General features: G+C 42.2%; 2 protein-coding genes across 3 annotated transcripts in view; one reads left to right on the top strand and one right to left on the bottom strand.

Moving 5' to 3' along the window:
* The first annotated feature begins 1,023 nt into the window (after positions 1-1,023).
* Positions 1,024-17,273, top strand: ZRSR2 (zinc finger CCCH-type, RNA binding motif and serine/arginine rich 2). Its single transcript, XM_086618898.1, is given in 12 exon segments — positions 1,024-1,088; positions 2,841-2,880; positions 2,882-2,921; positions 3,070-3,169; positions 3,463-3,571; positions 3,909-3,995; positions 6,188-6,226; positions 8,023-8,138; positions 10,911-11,124; positions 13,403-13,458; positions 13,633-13,742; positions 14,372-17,273. Coding segments are annotated over 12 exon segments (1,440 nt in total). The 5' UTR covers positions 1,024-1,041; the 3' UTR covers positions 14,854-17,273.
* Positions 17,274-19,660: 2,387 nt separating this feature from the next.
* Positions 19,661-21,886, bottom strand: part of AP1S2 (adaptor related protein complex 1 subunit sigma 2) — a 35,444-nt gene continuing 33,218 nt past the window's right edge. Inside the window, exon 5 of one of the 2 annotated variants that reach the window (XM_086618919.1) lies at positions 19,661-21,737. In XM_086618919.1, coding sequence (XP_086475045.1) covers positions 21,690-21,737 — 48 coding nt within the window. In that variant the 3' untranslated portion in view covers positions 19,661-21,689. The remainder of the gene's footprint in view (positions 21,738-21,886) is intronic. The other variant, XR_015222477.1, reaches the window with a different exon arrangement.

The following is a 21,886-nucleotide window of genomic DNA, read 5'->3' as shown; positions in this document are numbered from 1 at the left end:
CGGGAGCTATGACTTCCCTCAACTCTTCCAGAGGATATAGGCCAGGGCAGCAACCCATAGAATCATAGAATGGTTAGGGTTGGAAGGTACCTTAAAGATCATATAGTTCCATCACCCACGTTCACAGCAGTCAAGAGACACACTACAAGCTGGCCTCATGGTGGGCATGGTACACCTCATGTTTCCACCCGTATTTCACAAAGTAACAAACACAACTCTCAAAGAACCAGCCCTCGGCAGATAATTGCTGCAGCCGGAGAAGCATCGCGCAGCACATCACCTGCACTGTGCACCAACAGCCCAAGCTGGCTTCGCACCGTGCACCACGGGCGCTGCTTTACTCACTCACCAGGGCTGGGGAAATTACAGATAACCGCAATGAAAGATTCAGCGGACTGAATCTTTCCCGGTCTTTAAAGAGAGTTTAGGAATCTGGAGTTTAAAACGCTACTTTTCCACGCATTCACCGAATCACAAACGCTTTTGGCAGGAGGAATAACACAAACTCCATCTCATCTTCTACAACGTGTAATAGCTCCGGTCCTTGTCTTCCGCGTTTCGCAAAGGCAGCTCCAAAGCCGCTTCTGCCTTCCCCCGCCGCTCCCTTTCCCCAGCCCGTCACAGCCGCGGCTCCAGGCGGCTACAACCGGCTGCGGAGCGGCTGGGAACACCGCGACCGCGGCCGCGGCCGCGGCCCCATCCACCATCCACCACCCCCCGCGCCTCCCAGCGCCCTCCTCACGGCACGGCACGGCCCTGCCCGCCCGGGGACGGCCGGTGCCGGGGCCCGCCCCGACGAACCACCGAGCCCCGTAACAGCCCCGCGCCCCCCGCCCACCCTCCCGTCTCCAGGGGCCGGGCCCGGCCCCTCCCCCTCCCCGCCCCACCGCCCCGGGGCGGGGCGACGGGGCGACGAGGGGGGGGCGGGGCGGGCCCGGCGCGCGCGCGCACGCGCCGCCGGTCCCCGTCTCAGCTGCCGGAAGGGATTTCGCGCCCTTCCGCCGCGCGAGGGGTCACGTGACACCCCCTTGGTAACGCAAGATGGCGGCGCCCATGTTGCTGCCCGAGTCCCCTCTGGGAAAGTTGAGGTGAGGCCGAAGCCGACGCCGGCGCTGGGGTCTCCCCCGTCGCTTCTAGGGGGAAGGGGAAGGGCCCGGAGATCCCCGAGGAGGGTCAGGGCCTGGCTGAGGCCGCCCGCCTGGCCGCGCCGCGGCCGGAGCTGAGGCCGCCTCGCGGCCGGGCCTGGGAGTGGCGCAGCTACGTGCGGCAGCGGCCATGGCCGACCGGCCCCCGCCGCTCGGGGTGGGGGGGTGGGGAACCGCCGCTTGTGGGGGGCGGCGGTCGGGACTGGGGCCCGGCACTGGGGGCGGCGAGCGGGGCCGCGGGGGCCGCCCGCGGGGCGGGGCCGGAAGCGGGCGGGGGCGCGGGGCGCTCGGTGCTGCCGGAACCACCGCCCGGCCCGGCCCGGCGGCGGGGGGCGGCGGCACTAGGCCTGCGCTGCCCCCCGCCTGCCCGCGTTGCTTGCGGGGCCGGGGGGTCAGCGCCTCACGCCCGGGGGAAGCGGCGGCCGTGGGGCGGTGTGAGGCTCGGCGAAAGCCGCGGCGCGAAGAGACCGCCGCCGTGTGAGTGGTCGGGCTGAGCCCCGGCCGGTCCCCTCCGCATGTGATGGGGTCCCCGGTCCGGGCCTCCGAGCGCCCGCGCTCGCCTCTTGGTGGAGCGGCCTCGCTCGCCAGTGCCGTCTGGCCGGCGGGGGAGGTGAGCCCCAGCCCTGAAGTGGCTCCTTGCGCTGTTTGCCCGTCTCCTTATGTGCTGCTGTGGCCTGGAAGCGAGAGGAGTTGCTCTTTCTCTTCCGTCCTTGGGCTTCAAGAGCACCTAAGAAAGCCGGGGAATTGGGAAGGAGGTGTCCTCGCTTGCCAGCCCTAGCACCTGCTGAGCAGATGAGATTCTTTTCAGGCAGGTGATGTTACAGGACGAGTTGTCGGGCTTGCTTGAGCAGAGGTAGAAGGCTCAGATGCGGGCAGAGCCTGCAGTCAGGCGTTGGTCTCTGAGGGCAAGCGCTCTGCTGCCTGGATAACCACCACAGTGTAACTGATGACATGCACAGGTGTGCAGATGGTGAGGTGGTGTGGAACTATGAAGAGAAAGGGTTAGAGATGTGGGTGGAGTTTTGGCTGTGAGTTATACCTATGGGATCTTTTAAAATTACATACTCCAGAACAGGAAGATTTTGGTTTCCCATCAATATTTGGTGTGGCAGAATGACAAGAGATGAAGATCATCCTTTCTCCCTATTTTTCCATTACAAACTGGCTAGAAAGAAGAGAGCTAGAATGAAAAATGGCAGAAAAGGAGTTGATACAAAAAGGCTTTCGTATACTTGGAGGAGTTTTAACCATAATGAAAGCGTGGTGCTGTTTCTAGGCAGCCTTTCAGAGTTGTCGGACAGGCAAGGATGAGTCTGGCCAAGCTTCAGTAGCAGAAGAGTAGACCTGAGCAGTATCTGCAGTGATTGTTAAATGTGCTTTTGTTACCTGTACGTTAAGACTGCTGCCTGTAGAGAATATCAAGGGGGAAGGGACTTAAAATTTCATACCTTGTAAAAGAGAAGAAGACTAGAACGTGCTGGAAAGTGTGCCAGAATTATAGGGTGGTAGGTCCCCAGTTTTTTCTCCCTAATCGTGTCATGTCAGGTGCCTCTGTAGAGTTACTGTTTCATGTGAATAGCTGTTAATTTTGCATTTTGGGGGGTTATGTACTGCTGATGTAAATTGAGTGCATGTACGACAGTAAAAATCCTTTGTTTGGCTGTTTTAACGTAAATAACACTCTCTCATCTTCAGCCATCAAAAATACAGAGCTATTCTGAAGAAAGAAAAGCGGAAAAAAAAAGCGACAGGCACTTGCCAAGCTAAGAGACTCAGGTAACTGTGAAGTGTTTTGTATTGTCAGTGGAACTAATAGTGATTCATTTTGTTTTCTTTTTAGTTTTTTAAAAGGATATAATGTTGTTTATCTTTGCTGACTATAACATCCACTTATTTAGATGCATTGGTTTGTGTGTTTTCTCAGAAGCTACAGAAAAAGATGAATCAGTATCTGAGGAGGAAGAGGAGGAACTGGAAGAAGAGGAGGAAGAAGAAGAAGAAGAAAAAAAACTTGAGGCAGAAAGGTGAAAAATCTAGAAAATGGCGTATATGCAGTAGAAACATTTGTAGTCAGTTCCGTTTTGATACTTTGAAAAGTTTCAATATATTCTGTAAAATAGAATCCTTTTTGTATGTTTTAGGCTACACCGTTTTTCACTAAAGCCCGAATGATTCCTGTGGAATTTTCCATTTTAAAGAAGATCAGATAAACAGTAGTTAGTGCTGAACTAAAGAATTTCAATTGCATGCATGACAATTGCATCAGTTGTGGGTAGTCATTAAATTTTGTCTGAGTGATATCTGGTTTCCTTGGTAGACAAAAACTACATGAGCAGTGGTTACTGAGAGAAGAAAAGGCCCAAGAGGAGTTCAAGCTTAAGAAAGAAAAAGAAGAGGCTGCAAGAAAACGTCAAGAAGAGGAAGAGGTGATGTATAATCCGAGTGTTACAATTGTGTCTGGCAATAAGGTAGACTTCGTGCAATATCTTTTACTCTTCTGTAGTGGACCCAGTTTTCTTGATGTTGGTATGTTTGAAAGCGTAAACTCTTCTTTCTTCCATTCTAGAAGAGCAAAATTAAAAAGGAAAAAAAGAAAAACAACTCTTCAAAAGGGTTTTTGTCCAGAGATTTAGTTGTTTATGACTGTATGAAAACTTAATGATCAAGGAGTTCTAATACAACATGATAGTTTTGAATTTGACTGATTACAAAGCGTTTGTTTGCTTCGATAATTTTTTTAATTTTTTTTTTTTAATCATAAAGAGGAAGATCAGAGAAGAATGGGAAGAGCAGCAAAGAAAAGAGAGAGAAGTGGCACAGCAGAAGCAACAGGAGAAGAGAGAAAGAGAGGTGATTCCTGGCTGTGGGAGGATAAACGTGTTACATATCCTCTTACGTTATCGCATTCAACTATGGATGTTGAAGAGGGATTTTACTCTAATTAGCAAATGTATAAAGGTGTTAGTTATTTCTTCTCTTCGTTCTGTCTAAATTGCTGAAACTATTTTTCACTGTTAGAGAGGATGTAGTGAATCCATATACCTAGTAGGGTAACTAATCTTAACGCGTTTGGTTGTTCATCATATGTAGTTTTTGATACCAGTTAAATATAAAGGCACAGTGTGAATGCAGGTTCTGATATGTGCACTTTTTGCATCATGCATTAAAGATAATCCTTACTTCATGTCCCAGTTGAACACGGTCAGTGTTGAAGAAGACGCCTAATGAGGATACGGAATATGGAATTACATTGCTGCTGTTCCTTAACACAGTTCTTTATCAAATGATATATTACAGCTCTTCTTTACCTGACTCATCCAACAGGACGTATCTTTTTTTCCAGAGCTCCTTGGGTGGAGAAAAAGAATTATACTGACGATATTAGTAATTGATAACATTTCTGTTAACAATGCGTTCTTCTTAAGTTTTAGAAGTTGAATGACCTGGATGTAAGATGTCCTGTACAGAAATCCAACGTGAGGACTGGCCTATCGCCAGTAAAGGGTGATTGCAGCTTTCTAGGATCCAGTCGTTTTAGCTTCTCCACATTCCCAAAAGATTCCAGTCATTTCACTGAGAGGTGTCTTGCTACTGTGTCTGGTAGGCACAGCTGGAGAAGAGACATGAGCAAACAGTATTGTCTCCTGCATTTAATAGTTGGTTGTGTCACTGATTACGTAATGCTTACATGAGGAATGAAAAAGAACAGCAGTTGTTGTATTTCCTGTCTTACTTCCTCTTGTGTTAAGTGTCCATTTCTCTCTTGCAGAGTAAGGAGAGAAAATGATGGTCACATCCGTAAGGTTGAGATATAGCTCTAAGAGAGTTGAACCACCATAACAGTGGGATTTTGTTCCTTCCCTCTCTTTGTGTCTGGGTTTCCCCAGGCCCTCAGTGGGCTAATTTGTTTTCCTGAACTAGAGGGAAGCTGCTTTCTTCTTCGTTTGGTTGTTGGTTTGTTTTGGTTTTTTCTTAGTTACTGTTTTAGGGGTTTAGTGAGTTTAATTGGCTCATGGAGGGCAGTGACAGGCACCCAGAAGGAAACTGAGTATATAGCTGGGAGTGGAGCCACCCATTTCAGCAATGGAAAGTTGTTCAGTTGATTGGGCCTGTCTCTTGAAACAGCTCTTTATTCAAGTTCTGACTTACTGATTTTTTTTTTTTTTTTTTTCCCTCAGATGAGAAAATAGATTTTCTGGTTCGGTGCGTTTTTGTTTGGGGTGGTTGTTGTTTTGTGTTGGGTTTTTTTATTTAATAGGGTGGATAATATCTGGCATACTTGGTGATTAGTACCAGATGCTGTCTGAGTCCTCATCTTGGATTGCATTATTTAATTTTTGTTAGCTCTTCCTCTTTTTAAATTTAATTAATTCTCTTCCAAATTATAGCAGTGCTAGCATATTTTCTTATATTGGTTATGGTTAAATGTCTGTTTTCTTGCAACTTCCTAGAATAATTTGTTAGAACTAATTTCCAGCTGGGTTTGGAGAGTGACTACTGTTTTGCTCAGCTGACTTAGAAGAAGAAAGGGAAAGAATATCCTCATTGTTTTCCTGTATTTGGAAGGCTAGATAAAGTGAATTTATTATATTAAGGTTTCTTAATGGTTATATGTTTTGCTTTAACAAAGACTCACAAAGTATTGTGTTTCTCTGTGTTACATAGAATGTTCTAAGTTAAAAAGTTTAGTGCAACTATATGATTATGATCTTAACCAGACTGAGTACTAAAGCAGGAGATGTATTTAAGTATTCAGTAGTCCAATGATAGTTTTAAAGAAGAAAATTAAACTCTTTAAATTGTCTGGAATTTAGATTAGAAAATCATCTATATGAGGGTCTTGTCTGATGTATCCTTTAATAACTTTGTAGTACATGAATTGCTACAGAGCAAAAGTAAAAGTTCAGTTTTTAAAGCAAACTCCATCAAAATTTCATTATGCATAATCATTGAGTATTGTAAATTGGGTTCTTAACTAAAGAAACCAGATGTTTTGCATGTCCTCAGGGTTTTCACTAGTCCTGTGTTTGCACCGTTTGTAGGCAGCTGTGCAGAGGATGCTGGATCAAGCTGAAAGCCAGGTATGCTCAGAGACTTTTTGAAAAAGAACTGGAAGTAATTTAATTGCCATCCAGTGTTTGCCTTCTGGCGTGTTGTCCATCTGCTCTCAAGAATCTAATGACTTGAATAAATTGAATATGTAGTGGCTTGCATGAGCTGTAAACAATTATTTACTGGGTGAAACATAATTAAGCATATTTGTGGCTGGTTGGTGGCAGTGCAGTTGTGCATGCTTATTCCTGTTGAGGAGATCTGAGTCAAAATCAATCTGGAAATACTGCTGTGTGCTGTTAAAAAACTCTATGCGTGATGGTTTATTTGTGAATTAGAATTCTAAGTAAATCTGTCAGTCCTGGGTGGCAAGACAAACTTGTCTTTTTAAGCAGATGGCAAGCTCTAAATAACAGGATTCAGCAGTAAAGAAGGGCACAAATCCTTAAGGAAAAAAAAAAAAGATGGGAGAGGGAGAAGCTGACCACTTGTGTGCCTGGAAGAGCATGGATCTGTAGCTGGCAGTGCGTAGTAAAGAAAACTCAGTCTTCATTTGAATCTTAGAGAGGATTAATTCAATCCTTCCTGTTGCCTTAGAGAATAAGGTGGCTTTTTATCCCTGTCATATGGTTAAACTTGTGAAGATTCTTGCTCTGCTTAAACCACTGCATGAGTCTGAAAATTAAGTTTTAACCTAGTTAACCCATTGTATGTTGATTGCCATAGCTGCATTGGAGTTGCATTCAGTTCCAAGTTATGTTTAAACAGTTGTTTAGGTAGGGAATCCAACTCTTTATTTCATAATATGCCTAGAAAAATGCTCTGAACTATTACCTGCCCAGAGCTCAGGATGTATTAGCAGCCACTTCTGCAAGGCAATAGGCAGAAATGTGGTATAGTATCATTTCTGGGTTCAGTTAGTTACTGCGGAAGTAATAGTGCTGTTTTGTGGAAAGAAAATTATGGCTGAGAGTCACGAACTGAACTGGTAGCAGGGTCAAATGCTGCTTGTAAATTTTCAGTTGATTTAAAACAAGAACTTAGGCTAGTCAGCTCTTAATTTTGTTAACCAAGAGATCTGTAAATTCCCTTTTTAAAATGTGTGTTTTGTTTGTAGTCAGTCAAGGCTTGCAATGTGATAATCCCATTTTGAATTACAGAAATCTTAATGGCCCGAGATGATCAGTATGGAGACTTTTACTTCCAGTGCTAACTATGAATTTTTATTTTTTTTTAATTCTGGCCTTTGGCAGGTTACTTTTATTTTAGGCTTTTCTGGCCGCATAAAAAGCAATAATAACTTTACTGAGCTGTGAGTTGTTGCAGAGACAAATAAGTAAATAGTTCTGGCTTTCTATCTGCCAGGGCTATAAAGCACTGCTCCGCGGGTGCTGGAGGTAAGCACGTATGGGCTTAGCTGAAGGGAAAGAACCTGTCCCAATATTTTTAATTCTTGTAGATAACAAATGAAATTGCTGTTTGAGGGGCAAATATATTGCAACTCTTTTAGTTATAAAAATCTTAAGAAGCTTTTCCTTTAGCAAAAGAAAATATCCAGTTTGGTGATTTCATTTTATTTTTGTTAAAAAGAAGTCATGAATATAGACTTGTTTTAAAGCCGAACAATTATCAAAAAAAGAGATTTCCATCACCAGAGACCCAAGGCATGGGGCAGCTTTGTAAAACAATGATTAAAATAGGTTCAGCTTGCTTTGTAGTAACTCAGCGCTCGTAATTGCCTGTGGATTTACTTGGTGGTTTTATTTTGACATTATGTTTCTTTATTCTTTTCTCACTTCTGTGTATTTTAATGTTTTTTCCACAGCTGGAGAATGGTGTGACCTGGCATAACCCAGAGCCCCCAGAGAATATAGGAACAGAGAAGGACAGAGCGAATTGCCCTTTCTATATTAAAACGGGTTCCTGCCGATTTGGAGACAGGTAATCAATTGAGTATTTACCATTATGGAAGTGTTTTGGAGAGATGAAAGGGAAGCAACTTCATTAGGTCATATACAAACGGAAGAAAAATTGCTATACAGATTGCTTTCGTGTATTTGGATATGGTTCTGTTATTCATGGTGGAGCTAGACAGTGAGAGCAGAAGCGTTGCCTGGCTGGAATTGAACTGTGTGTTGTTATGGCCTGCTGTTGGCAGTGCGTTCTGGTTACATTGGTCAAACTGACTTTTCCTCAGCTCTGATACATGCACAGATATATTCAGACAGAATATATTTGATTTCTCTTACTAGTACAGGACCGATATGTCAGATGTTGTTTTCTTATCTTGTCTAATTTGCACATGCTGCATCGTTTGAAAAAATAAAATCAAATTTCAAATGAGCTAACGCAAGTTATGGTACATCTGCACAGCTGGGAAAGCTGTTGTGCAGCTTCCAGAATTCTCCTGTTTGTGTACTGTTTACGTGCGTGATACATTCATTCTTGGCTCTCCTAGACTGTTACGGGTGCCCTATCTCGGAAGGAAAGTATAGTAAAAGGCAAGGACAGAGAAGGACAAGATGAACAGCTTCTGTAGGAGGACTGGCTAACTAGTCTTGCCTCTGCTTTCAAAGAGGTGATGGAAGAGCTCTGTGGTAGATGAACACTCAACTCATGAGTAGGGTGGGAAGGATTATTTGCCTTTATTATTAAATAGTTTAATTAAGCGTCCCTGACTGTTTACCAGCTTTAAGGAAAAAAAATAAAAAGCAACGAGCTTTCTCTCATGAAACTTGTTGCTAGCGGACGTAGAAGAGGCATAAATGGGTTCATGGAGTACAAGTTCATCTGTGACCATTAAAGATGATGACCCATCTAGTAAACCTCTGAATTTTTGTGTGTGTTAAGGAGGAACAATAGCTCAGCAGGGCAGGACCCTGATACTTATCACATCAATCTTCAGCATAAACTAGTAAGGCTATTGTACTGACTTGTATCACAGAAACGTGTGGTCCAGTTAGTGTGGTTTTCTTTAGCCTAGAAGTAATTTGGTTTAGTGTGATGTATATTGTGGATAATGATGTGATAATTCAACTCTATGGAAGCTTCAAGTCCACATCCTTTTTCTATTCTGAAATATGTGTTGAATTCCTAAATAAAGCTTTGGCCAGCTATTTCACTGCAGACAGCGTTTTTGCTTTTCAAATGTTTAGTTCTTTGTAATCATTGCAGTGTTTCTGTTTCAGCGGTATTTAATGGAGGTAACCTCCTCAGATTAATTATTAATTGGTTAAAAATCAGTTTTGCTTTGAACTATGAATAGGCTTGGTAAATAAATACTGAGATACATCATATTCTGCCCTTCTTCTCTCACCTGTAGTTGTTGATCTCAGCTGCCTCTCCTTCATCTTCCTTCCTCCTCCTCATGTACCTACTTCCTTCATATTCTGGTTGTTTTAACCTCTAGTGTTGACCATAAGTTGAATGACAGAGATACAGCTAGGACTAGGACTGGAAGAATGGGTTGGAAGCTGAAATGGACCACAGTGGTGAAAAATTGAAAGCTAATGTTACCAGAAGAAAAATTGTTTAATCTTGTCAAAGCTCACTGTGTCTTGAAGAAGCTAAAACTGGCTGAGTTCACAAATTCCCCAGTAATTCAAATACTAATATTTTGTGGGAATACTGGATTTTGGGTCATTCATTTTCCTTGTGGTTCCTTTTGTTCTGTCATGTATCGTGTTCATTTTGTGGACAGACAATATTGATTGGGTATAACACTTGGAGTTCTGTCATTCAAATAGAACAGTGAAATGGGGCAGCTTCTAAAATTAAAAAAAAACCCAAACCACCATCAAATTAATTGTCTCTGGTCTTAGTTTTGGTTTTGCAGTTTTCTGTTGTTTGTTTTTTGAAGTCTGAGGTGCCAACTGGAAAGTGAGAGTCAATTTCTGACTGATGCAGAAAGAAATTTTGTATCTGAAGTCTAGGTTGTAATTGCCCGTTTTGAGCCCTGACCTCCCTCCAATTTGTCTGTGCTTTGCCAGTGCTAAATAAGAGAGTAGACTAGTCTGACTGTTTTTCTGATTGTGTCATGAAAAGGAGAAATGCGTTGGAGAGTGCATGACCTGGTTGCTCAGGGAACTGTTTGAAATGGAGATCATAAACATGATGGATGGGGAGGGAGATCTAATACTTTTATGGCTGCCAAGATGATGCAGATTAAGATAAGACTTAGAAGAATGACTTTTTTAGAAGTGGAAAAATATCAATCTCATACTCATCCAACTTCAGATCTAAACATGCTTTCCTTCCCTCGCTCCCTCTCCCTATGCCCCACATGGTGAGGACAACTTCAGTAAAAGTCATTCAGTTGGCAGAAAGAAGAGCAGGGACTTGCTTTAAAATGTCTTAAAAGATTGTCAGTAGTCTTCCTCTAAAGCCTTTCAGAAATGGGGAACACATTGAACCCTAATAGCCTAAAAGAAATTACTTCAGCTCTAAGTACGTTACTGGTATCTATAGCTTTTGCAGATGTGCTTTTTTAAGCAAGAGTGTATTTATGCATGGCAGAAAGCATTAAGATCAATTGTTAAAACAAATCTTCCAAAAGATTCGTTTTGGTAATTGAAATATGTTCATCTTCCACTCATGGATTTTCTTTTGTAATAGCTGTTACTCAAAATGGGAAATGTTGGAAGTTTCAACAAGTGCATCTTCTACTGAAAGTGCTGATCTTTTCACTTTCCCTTCTTCACTGCAAATGCCCAGGTGTTCTCGCAAGCATAACTATCCAACATCTAGTAAGACACTACTCGTTCGAGGGATGTTCATTACTTTCGGCATGGAGCAGTGCCGGAGGGATGACTATGACACAGACGCGAGTCTCGAGTACAGTGATGAGGAGACCTACCAGCAGTTCCTGGAGTTCTACGAGGATGTGCTCCCTGAGTTTCAGAACGTGGGGAAGGTTGTTCAATTCAAGGTATGCAGCTGAGTGTAATAGCTTGTTAAATTTGTAGCGTATACCCTGTAAGTTGTGTTTTACTGGCCTTAACAGGAATTCTGTCCAGCACGCCCCAGCTAAATCCCATCTACATTAGAGAACTGAACAGCGTCCTTACAGCAAACTCGGCATCTCTCATGTCCCCTGTAAACTCGTCATTGCTGCTACAGAGCACAGTCTTACTCTGGATGAATCTTCTCTCCCATCCCCTGAATTGTTAGAAAAGCTTGTGCTTTTACCTTGCAAGTTATTCGTACTGCTCAACAAGTCCACTTACCTCTCAGTCCCTTCTTAGCCCGTGATAAGCCCCAGATGGTCCACTAAGACTGTTAGACAATATAAATATATCCGGGCCGGGCTATTGTATTTGTGCCTAAGGATTGAAATAGTGGGGGTATAAAATGTATTTGGAGTATACACCCAAACAATGCCATTGTAGGACTGGTTGGATAAAATAAAATCAAATGACAATGAACTGAAAAGGTAGTAGATATTTCAGTGGGAGGAATTTTATATAAAAGGTAAATGGTATTGAGATTTGTCATCCATCTTTAGTTTCTGCATTTGGTGTGCTGAATGTTCTTCCCTGAATTTTTCCCATTTATATGATGATTTCTTATGGGGGAAAAAGAGGGACCTGTAAATGGAGATCTGGGAGATGAATGATGTGTGTTGAGTCCCATGTTGCCCCCAAATACGCAGCTTGGATGGGGAAATCTCCTGGTAGCAAAATCTACTGCAGCATCTGTTCCTACTTGCCATTCCGGAGTGTTTTCCTGCAGTCACCAGGAGGCACGCAGTGCCTTTTCTCCTTTTGTTTCCATCTACTGACAGCTGCCTCAGAACTGAGCTCGTATTAGCATTTCAAGCAAGAGGAAAGTAGAAAAAGTGCGTTTTCAATAGTGGTATAATGAGCTTTATAGGTAAGAAAACTTCATTTGTCTGGAGGACTGTCCCCTCCATATTTTGGGTTGTGGGATATTAGCAAGCTGTGCTCCATCCTAGAAGACGGGATTCCCAATGGAGCGTGGGTTGAAATGCTGTCTTACCGTCAAACTCGGATCCTCGAGTTTGTATCGCTGTTGTTATATGCAACTGCTTAGTTGCACGTACTTGAGTTCCCGTGACTAATAACGAGGTAAGAGCTTTTAGTGTGGCATTTCTTAGCTTCTGAAGTAATTTTGCAACTGTAATACGATTCTTATGGGTTATTTTCGTTGTATTAGAGATTCTTAGGAATTATGTGTTAGCTGCAGGGATCTTAGCTGTGACCGAGTTAAGTCTCTGCTACTATTCAGAATCAGATTATACACACCCCTCTTCCAGCTGACTTCCATTTCCAGTGTAGCCCAAGGTTTTACTCTTTCTGTTCTTTCTGGGAGGCTACTCCAGAATCTGGCAGATCGTGACAAAACACACGGCTTTTCCCATCCAAAACTGGCCATGGTGAAATCATTCTTGCTTGTTCTCATGTTGACATTGTTTGTCTCAAAGTTTGGCTGCTTATTCTGTGCTATTTAATTATACGACTGCTTGTTCTTACGTCTGAAGCCCTTGCCTAACCCAGCGCACAGAGAGGTGTTGTGTTCTCTGAGAGTCAGTCAGGGTTCAGTGATGAAAGGAGCCACTTTCCTCATCCGGTGGGGGATATGGGAAGAGGCCTGGCGGCAAAGAGGCTGGGCTCACAGTTCTGCCCTGGAGAACTGGGTTCTAGTCTGCTTGGGCCTGCCTGTCTCAGAATCCTTTGTAACTAGCAACCAGCTTTTTAGAAGTTAAATTGTGTATTTTTGAGAACTTCAGGTATTCTTTGAATGCTGAATTATTATGAAAAAAAGGTGTTTCAGAACTGTACAGTGAAAGCTAGTGACTTCAGCTTTTATCTCACAGGGACACTGTGAAGGTAAATTGTTCTAAAGATCCTCTTACCATAATGAATCCCACAAGGATACTACTAATTGTTTTCAGAGTAGGATTTGGCGGTTGCACAGTAGGGTTGGCCCAGACAAGTGCGAGACAATTGAGTACAAGCTGTCTTGTGGACTAAGTGAAGCAGAGGTCCCACTGTTAATTAAAGCATAATGCTGGAAATAGTCAGGCATAAGCCAGAAGGGCTTTTTTTTTTTTCCCCTTCAAAACCTTTTATTTGGCTAAAATGAAGCATTCAGAAGAAAATTACGTGTAAGTTCATATTGATCTGTCATAAACTGGAATGGCATAAACCTTCTGTTACGCTAATTTTATGTTTCCATCCCCTTAGGTCAGTTGCAACTATGAGCCTCACCTGCGAGGAAACGTGTATGTCCAGTATCAGTCGTAAGTACTCACAATCTTACTAAGTTTTAGAACTGAACTCAAGTCCAGTAATGAACACTGTGTGTATAAGCCAAGTAATTCATTCTCACGCTGTAATGGGAGCCTAAAATTGGTATGTAACATCTTAAATGATTGTGTGATGATAATGCTATGTGTGATTTTTACTCGTTAAAGGGAGAAGGACTGTCAGGCAGCTCTTGCTCTATTCAGTGGACGATGGTACGCAGGCCGACAGCTTCATTGTGAATTTTGTCCTGTGACGAGATGGAAAACTGCTATATGTGGTGAGTCACAGAAACACTTGGAAAAGAAAACGAGTTTTATTGAAAGAGTACTTAAAAGGAATTAGCCTGTAGCTTTCAGATCTGCCTAATGTCGCAGTTCATTTCTTGTGTTTGGAAGACAAATATTCTAACTTAATTGTGTACATCTAGGAAAAAAGGAAACATTCATACCACGTCACACATGTCTGATTCATTCTAGTGGATTTACCTTGGACTGGAAAAGAAAGTTTGGATCCTAGCTTTGGACATAATAATCTTAAGGTGAAACTACAGAAAGTACTAATTTAGCTCTTTAAAAAGCAACTGCAGTTTCTGAGCTATCAGCATTTCTTAGCAGGAACTATCACATTTGACTTACCGATATTTATATTCTTAGATTAAGGTAGTAAAATTATTTATGAAAATTGTTTTAAGCTAAAACCTTCATAGCTGTTAGAAAGTTAATTCCAAGGAAAGTACGTATTGAAAAATAATCTTGCTTGAATTAAATTGATAGGTGGTCAGATGCATGTTTTTCTGTTTGAAGCAGCAAAAATCAGTTTATTAAATTTCTTTCCAGTAGGTACATAATGAAAAAAAGAGATTTAACAGGTCTGGTTCATAAAAAAGCAAACCCTAATCTGTTACAGGCTTATTTGAAAGGCAGAAGTGTCCAAGAGGGAAACACTGCAACTTTCTTCACGTATTCAAAAATCCAAACAATGAATTTTGGGAGGCCAATAGAGACATACGTATTTCTCCTGAACGGACTAATCAGTTGTCTAAAAACTCTGAAAGGAGAAACAGAACAAGCCATCGCGACGACTATTACAGCCGGTCGAGGAGAAGGGGCAGCCCAAGCCCCGATCATTCTTACCGGAGAAACGGAGAATCTGAGAGAAAAAAGAATCGCCGCAAAAACAAGAGAAGGCGCCGATCTGGAAGGTCAAGAAGTCGAGAAAGGAGGAGGTCTCACAGCAGGGGGAGGAAGAGGAGAGGCCGCAGCCGCAGCAGAAGTCATAGTCGAACGCGCAGTAGGAGCAGAAGTCGGAGTTCCTCTCGATCCAGGAGCAGGGGTAAAAAGAGATCGAGCAGCAGAGGAAAAAATAGTGAAACTCCCAAAACAAAGTGAGAGTTACTTTTAGAAATTGCTAATTGATCAAATACAGAGTTGACAAAGAAATCTTTCCAGTAGGGCACCAGATATATTTGAGTTTCAAATAAAGTGTTCTTGCACATGAAAATGTTTCTTCCTAATAAAGGAACCTAGTTTACTGTGTGCTAAGCTTCAGAAAATTAAAAGTTTAAGTCCTATATAAGGTGTGAATGTCAAGTACTCTAGCTACTCTGTCCTTCTGAACTGCTGCAACATCTGGATGCACACCGAGTACAAATAGAAAGAGAAGTAAAGCTTATTTGGTATATGCTTATTTCTGTGTTATTATGTGTGTGTGTTAAGTGTTTACTGTCCCTGGAAGGAGTTAGTACAGAACAGCCAGTGGTGCTGTAAATTCACGTCACGGCTTACGGCAAACCGAAGGCTGTGTAGAAGACTGCTGTTTATATTTTCCATCTGTTTATGGGAAATCTCTTTCTAGACAAAGTAAATATAATCCTGTTATGAGTTGGAGAAAAGAGATCTAAAAGATAGCGCTGTTTGATTGTACAATACTCGCCCCGTAGGAGCTTTGTGGTCGTAAGTGTTGGATTTTTCTCTCTTCCCGGACTGAGCTGCTGAGCTAATTGCCTGTAGGGATTGCAGTAGACTAAAACCAAGCAGGAAGTACACAGAAAAACAATCAATTTATTCAGTACTTTAATCCCCAAGTAAGAGTGGAGACCATGCACTTGTAATCCTTGAGAGAGGATGGAAAATACTTTGCATGCCTCTTGGTTGCATACCATTTGTAGTTGAAAACAACCTGCCTAACCTGTGATGGAGGGGTGGAAAGCCTACATCTGGTAACTGAAGATGCGTATATGTAGTTGTGAAGGCTCAAGATGGTTGCAGAGTGGCTAAAGAAACTGAGGGTTTTATAGCTGAAACAAAACTTTAGTTTTTTTTGAGAGGAGGACTTGACTTAAAGCCTTTTTAGGCTTATTTTACAGCCAGTTTAAGGCACCCTACTGCCTAGCTTCCCTGCAGTCAAGGTGGAGAATAGGGTACATAAAAATGAAGTTATCAGGACAATGCCTTTTTGAAATGACAGCTGTATTAGCAAAGTACCTGCAATTGGAGAAATCCTTACAAATATTTCTTTTGTTTTTAAATGAAAGATTGGTGCTGTTAGATGGACTGTACTTCATGCCGCTTAACTTCAGGTGTTTAACTTGGGCACCTGGGTGTCCTTACACACCTGGGGAGAGAGAGCCGTTTGTGGCAGCGAAGGTGCAGGTGCTCTGAAGAGTCTGCATAGGTACCTCCCTCTCTGTGACCTTGCCAAAGAGCTGGGGCTCCTGCCTTTAGAGTACAGTTCAGACCACCTAAGTTAGAAGCCTAAAGTAGACATGAAGTACTCCCACAGGAATATCTGTTATGGTTCCAACAACGTAACAAAAAGGCCCGGAGAAAATCTAAATATTCAAGCTTTACAGCAAGAGTGTTTTTCCCCCAGGATAATTAAGAGTGAATGAACATTGCTTCTGGATATAATATATATATATTTTTGCTTTTCTAAATGCATACTGCACCTAGCATGCTGATTATACATTTTCCTTCTTTCATGTCTAACTGTTGTCCAATATGGAGTAATACAGCAAAAGTGCTATATATTGATGTTCAGTTCAAACCCGACTTTTGCTATATATTGTCATAACTGTAGGCAGAATTGTAGCTTAGTTAATTTGATTAAATGTTTTAGTTCTTAACAGATGTAGGAGTTGCAATTTAATAGCATAACTTTTGAAATAATAACTTTGTTTGAAAGGAGTATTTCAAAGGATAGACAGCACTAAGTTTTAAATCATATTTGAGAAATTTGTGACCACCAGTTTCTCATCATGTATCTGACTAGATCTTACAGACAGATTTTCCCCGAGGTTTCTATTTTTCCGTAGATGCTCACTTGTCTAGTTGGGTCACTTGTGCAGAACATGGCAAACTCTGGTTCAGTTTCCTGGAGGAGAATTGAACTGGTGTTCCCTGCTTGCTGAGATGCACCACCACCACCAGGCCAATGACATCTTCCTTTCGCTGGTGCTGACTTGCTTCCCACAACTTACACTGGTCGACTAGCCTGCTGGTTAAGGCTCTCCTCTGGGGTGGAAGAGTTGATGTGTGCCATCCATAGAGCGCTGTACATCCTGTGTCATGCAGCAGGCTATCGCCGAGCGTTATCTGAATGAGATCTGCCACTGAGCTCAAACAGAAGTGGTGAGTGGGTGGTGGAACCTGTGACCAGCCGGGTGAAATAAGCAAAGCAGGCCTCTGTGGGATTAGAAACCAAGTGCCAACTAAGACCCATGTGAGAATTCCACAGGTAATTAGGCTCCTTGTCTCCACGGTTTTGTAACGGGATCTAAGAAGCTGAGCTGCTGAATTCGTTTTTATAAAAAAAAGTTCTTATAATTAAAAAAAAAAAAAAAGACTTGCTCAGAGATGCATGTAAAAATTTAAATATAGTTTATTTTTGCGACTAGAATGGCTGAAGCTTCAGCTTTTTTCCTTGAGGTCTGGACCCAAACTTACTGGCTGTACCTGTGCAGTGTAGGACCGGTAGCTGTAGTTATCGTTCACTTTCCATGCAGTCTGTTTATTACACAGAAATCGAGTGCTGTAGATCTGACATTTAGTTTGCATTTGTTAGCATGAAACCTGGGATTCAACCGGTTTTCTAACTTCAGAGTTCATGTATTTCAGTATTGTTTCCCTACTTCATAATCTTAAGTAGTGTTACATGCATGGTTTTGTGTTTCCTTATTAGCTGAGTGAGCTATTTATTCTGAAGAGAAAAAGAGACTTGAAGTTTCTTAAATGTTAAGCTTAAATCTTCTTTTTCCAAAGGGGAGAAGCCCCAGCAAAACACAGAAAGGATTTAAATTTGCAAGGAATAGCTTGTTCTCACTGTGTGTTACTTCGCGTATTCCACATAAAAGGACCTTATAAAGTCAATTAATATTGGCCAAGTTTTGTTTTGTTTTTGAGAGTGGCCGCTTAAAAGCAGTGGCATTCAAAATTCTTTTTTTCAGTTGAGTTCTGGAAGGATCACAGAGGTGCTTTAGATAAGCTGGCGTTTACCCAGAGCTGCTAGAAGTTGGTTAGGGCAGCGCTGGGGTCCGTCCTGATGGGGCCGGGCCAACAGCTCATTTAGCAGTGAGGATGAGGAGCGGGCACTGCTCCTCACCCTTCTCCCATGAAAGGAGGAGCACAGCAAGATGGCGTTTTCCCAGTGGCAGAAGGGGAATAGTGGCAGTGTGGTGGGAACTCCTGTAAGCGCAGGCAGCAAGTCTTGCTGCCCAGCAGTGTCTAGGAAGTGGGCTGGTGCCCCGGCAGCAGTGTGCCCTCGAGTTCTGGCTGGTGGCTGCTTCCATGCGGGTTTCCCTTTCTGCCTGTTGGGAGCAGCTAACCACAGTCCCGGGGCGGGTGGGAAGGGGTGGCACACGTTCAGGAGTTTGTTACAGAGGAGGAACAAGCAGACCCAAAAAGGCCTTCCCTCTCTGGCCCTCCCCTCTCACAGGGCAGATGGTCTGAAACGCATCCTGAGTAACTTCCCAGCTCTCCGTCCTTGGGCGGTAGCGTGTCTTTCTCAGATTCAGTTTTGCATTACCATGTCCAGTGCATCAGAAATTGCCCTGAAGTTTACCAGTAACATTCCTGTGTGCTAAACAATGTTTTTTCAAAAGAAATGGAAGAGCCTGCTTAAAGATGCTATCGCTTCCTGTCCTGTATCAGCACTTCTTAAAAAAACACGGAAGTCTATGCTAGTTAGTAACTTCAAAGCTTAATTTACTTTCTTACATCATCTAAAGAGTGCAGCTGATTTTGCTTTCACTGCAAGTTTGTTTTGATTAAAATAAACCCCTACTATTCCATATAGCCTTCTATTCAGCACTGATGTTTCAGTTGAATGCAATATCTATCTCTGATTAAAAAAAAAGAGGTAACATCATTGACAAGTTACACTTCCGTAAACCATGAGACCGATTGCAAAGCAGCCATACAAGCGCAACCCGTGGCACACAGTAACTTGACAAAGGCAGCTGCAGGGTGACCATCATCATGGCATCAACTCAAAAGGAACGGCAGGTGTTTAGGAAGGCCTCTTCAAGTCAAAGACTAAGATTCAGTGGTGAAGCTGAAGACACTCAAGGCAACAATCACTTGCCTAAACAATCCAAAAATTCTATTTGATTCTTTAGCTCCCTTCCACCCCCTTCTCCATAAGATAGGAAATATAGGAAACAAAACTTTACTTTCATATTAGATTTAAGAAATGCCCTAAGATGGCAAGTTTCCCCCATGCTTTTGTTGATAACATCAACCAGTTCAGTTCTTTTAGAAAGCTGGAGAAGAGATTAATCAGAGAAATTTTTGGTTGAGACTAGGATCGTGAACGTTAGATTGACTTGCTCATACTTCCATGTAAGGAACTGAACATTGAGTCTGTATTATCCAGAACCCTCTCTCAATCAACATGTGGTTTGTTTTAATTTTCAAATGAAGTGGCACTATCGCATCAATTGAACATCCACTTTAATAAATTTCATGTTTAACCTGGTAAGCCTTCCAAAAACTTGCTAATTTATTGCTTTCTGTACAATTTAAATGGATGTACATAACTAATCTTGGACACAGTATACTCACACATTTTTTAATAAAGTGCTCAAAGAACAGGTTAAGCACTGTAATAAAATTTCCCTTTTTTTTAAACTAGCACTGAGTAGCCTCTTCTTTCATCTGCAAAGACCAGCGCTAATTACATATAAACACACAGCAATGGTGTAAAAATGGACATTTATTACAACTAAACCAATGTGACAGACAGAGGTCAAACAGTTTATTTATCACAATCACAACAAAGCTTAATCCGGCCAAGCACATACAAGTGACAGTGCAAACTTCAAAAACATGTTTAATACACATAAAATTGCTTCGGGTTTGACTCAAGGTGATATCACCGCTTCTGTCTCACACGCAGGGTCATTCTGCTACCGCTTTGACCTCATCTGTCCCTGCCTGTTGTGCTCTGGGGACATGGCCACCATGGCTTTTGCGTGCCCTAGGTTAAAAGTGGTCTCGAGCAATCAGGTATGTTTAAATCCCAGAAAGGGCGTAAGTAGACAAATTCCAACACTCCAAGTTCACAGGCTCCACCCCAGCACAGCCCTAGAAAGGTGCAGACCCACCCCTGCCCCAGCTGGCCCTTCCACTGCTACCAGCATTGACGCCGAGATCAGGATCACGGGGCTTGTAAGTGCCAACACAGAGCCTTTCCTGGCAGGTTCCATGTATCCTCGGTCGCCCCAAGCCCACAGCCTTGCTCTCCAGATGGCTGTGCAGATGCTTCTGCCAGCAGCATGCAACTGCTCCCGGCAATGACTTAGCCAAAGCTGAGTTTTGTGAAAACATGGCACTACTTACTCAAGTGAACAAGCCAAAACATTGACTCCTGGAGTGAAGTTACTGGGGAAGGAAGGGAGGGCAACAGCTCCACCTTCTCAGGGACCACGCAGACACGCAGCAGGCAGAACTTGGCTATGCCGAAGCGGGGCACTACCTCCTCAAAACTCAAAACCATATGCGAAACAAGTTTCCTCAAGTGAAACAAGTTTAGTTTATAATTACTGAAAGTCTGCTACAAGTGTCAAAATATTACTTGATATCACTTTACATGATTTGCAGTGAATCCAGCACACAAATCCAGCATTTAAAAGCTCTCACTGCAAATTAGTTGGTTCAACTGTGCATTACACAAGAGTTTCATAAGGGATGTGTCACATATTAAATGTGTACATCAAGAAAAGCAGTTGAAATGACACTGACAGTTACTGTGTTTAGGTTTTTTAAAGGTACCTATACACTCATTAAAACATAACTATAAACCACCAATAAATACAAATTAATTTGTAGAGTCTGAAAGAAAATAACAAAAGTCCCTTTTATAAAGCTCCCTTTCCCATCTTCAAAAGTAGTTGTTTATTTTTTATTATGCACCAAATTTTTATTATGCACCTGTCTATACAGTCAGAAAGCCCACCTCCTTTCTTAGGCTGATGTTCAGAGCAAGTCTCATTAGATCTGAAAATAGTTTCCTTATTTGCAATGATTTATTTATTTTTTACTACATGCATTCCCTTTTTAGTATAGTAACTTGCACAGTTCTACTCAAGGTAGCTACACTTAAATACACCTTCATTTCTAGTGAATTGATCAGTTTGCAGTTTTCTTGCAAAAAGCAATATCACATTAACAGTTTTTACCAGTTTGATATGCAGATCCTAACAGGATTCTTTGGTATAATGACAAATTCAGTAGTAAACAGGTATTTCCAATTTATGCATCAACTGAAATAAGCAAAATTATCACAAGTGGTGACTAAAACGTAGATGAACGAAAAGTCTTTGGTTGTATAAACACAATTTCTACACCATAACATTTCCTATTTGGAGTTGTCCATGTAGTTTCTTGTCATTAGATATGCTATGTCATAATGATACATTTATTTCCTGAAGTCAAGTTTGCTTATAAAAAACAGTACACTTATTGAAGTCAAATGCAATCTTCGTATAAATGCAGTGAAGGGAGACACCGAGTCAATTTAAATCTAATTCCCGTTCATTTATGATTTTTGGACTTTAGTTTCTTGTTCCCTTTTCAAAGGAGTATTTTTCTTGTAGGCCTGAATGAAGCAGCTTAGCAAAACAGTAATACTGACAAACAGCATCTTACACCATTAGCTAAACATTACAATGAAGGCAGTGAACATTTACAGTATGAAACACTGAGATGTCATCAGCTGAAGTGAAGATTTATGTCAATCCAATTTCTTCAAGTACACTACGTGGGGTCTCTGCTTCCTATGGAGGGAAAATTTGAGACAGTGGTAAATGGACCCTGTGCTTCTATTGAACAGCACCATACATGAGTTAGTATGAAAGATGCTTAATTAAAAAAGAAAAGCTGAAAGACATGAAAATATAAAAGTACGGCAGTTTGCAAACATGGT

The sequence above is a fragment of the Tauraco erythrolophus genome, chromosome 1 (genome assembly GCF_009769465.1).
Source record: "Tauraco erythrolophus isolate bTauEry1 chromosome 1, bTauEry1.pri, whole genome shotgun sequence".
Classification (NCBI taxonomy): Eukaryota; Metazoa; Chordata; class Aves; order Musophagiformes; family Musophagidae; genus Tauraco; species Tauraco erythrolophus.
Note: the sequence above shows the minus strand (reverse complement) of the source record. Positions and strands in the feature narration are given on the sequence as shown.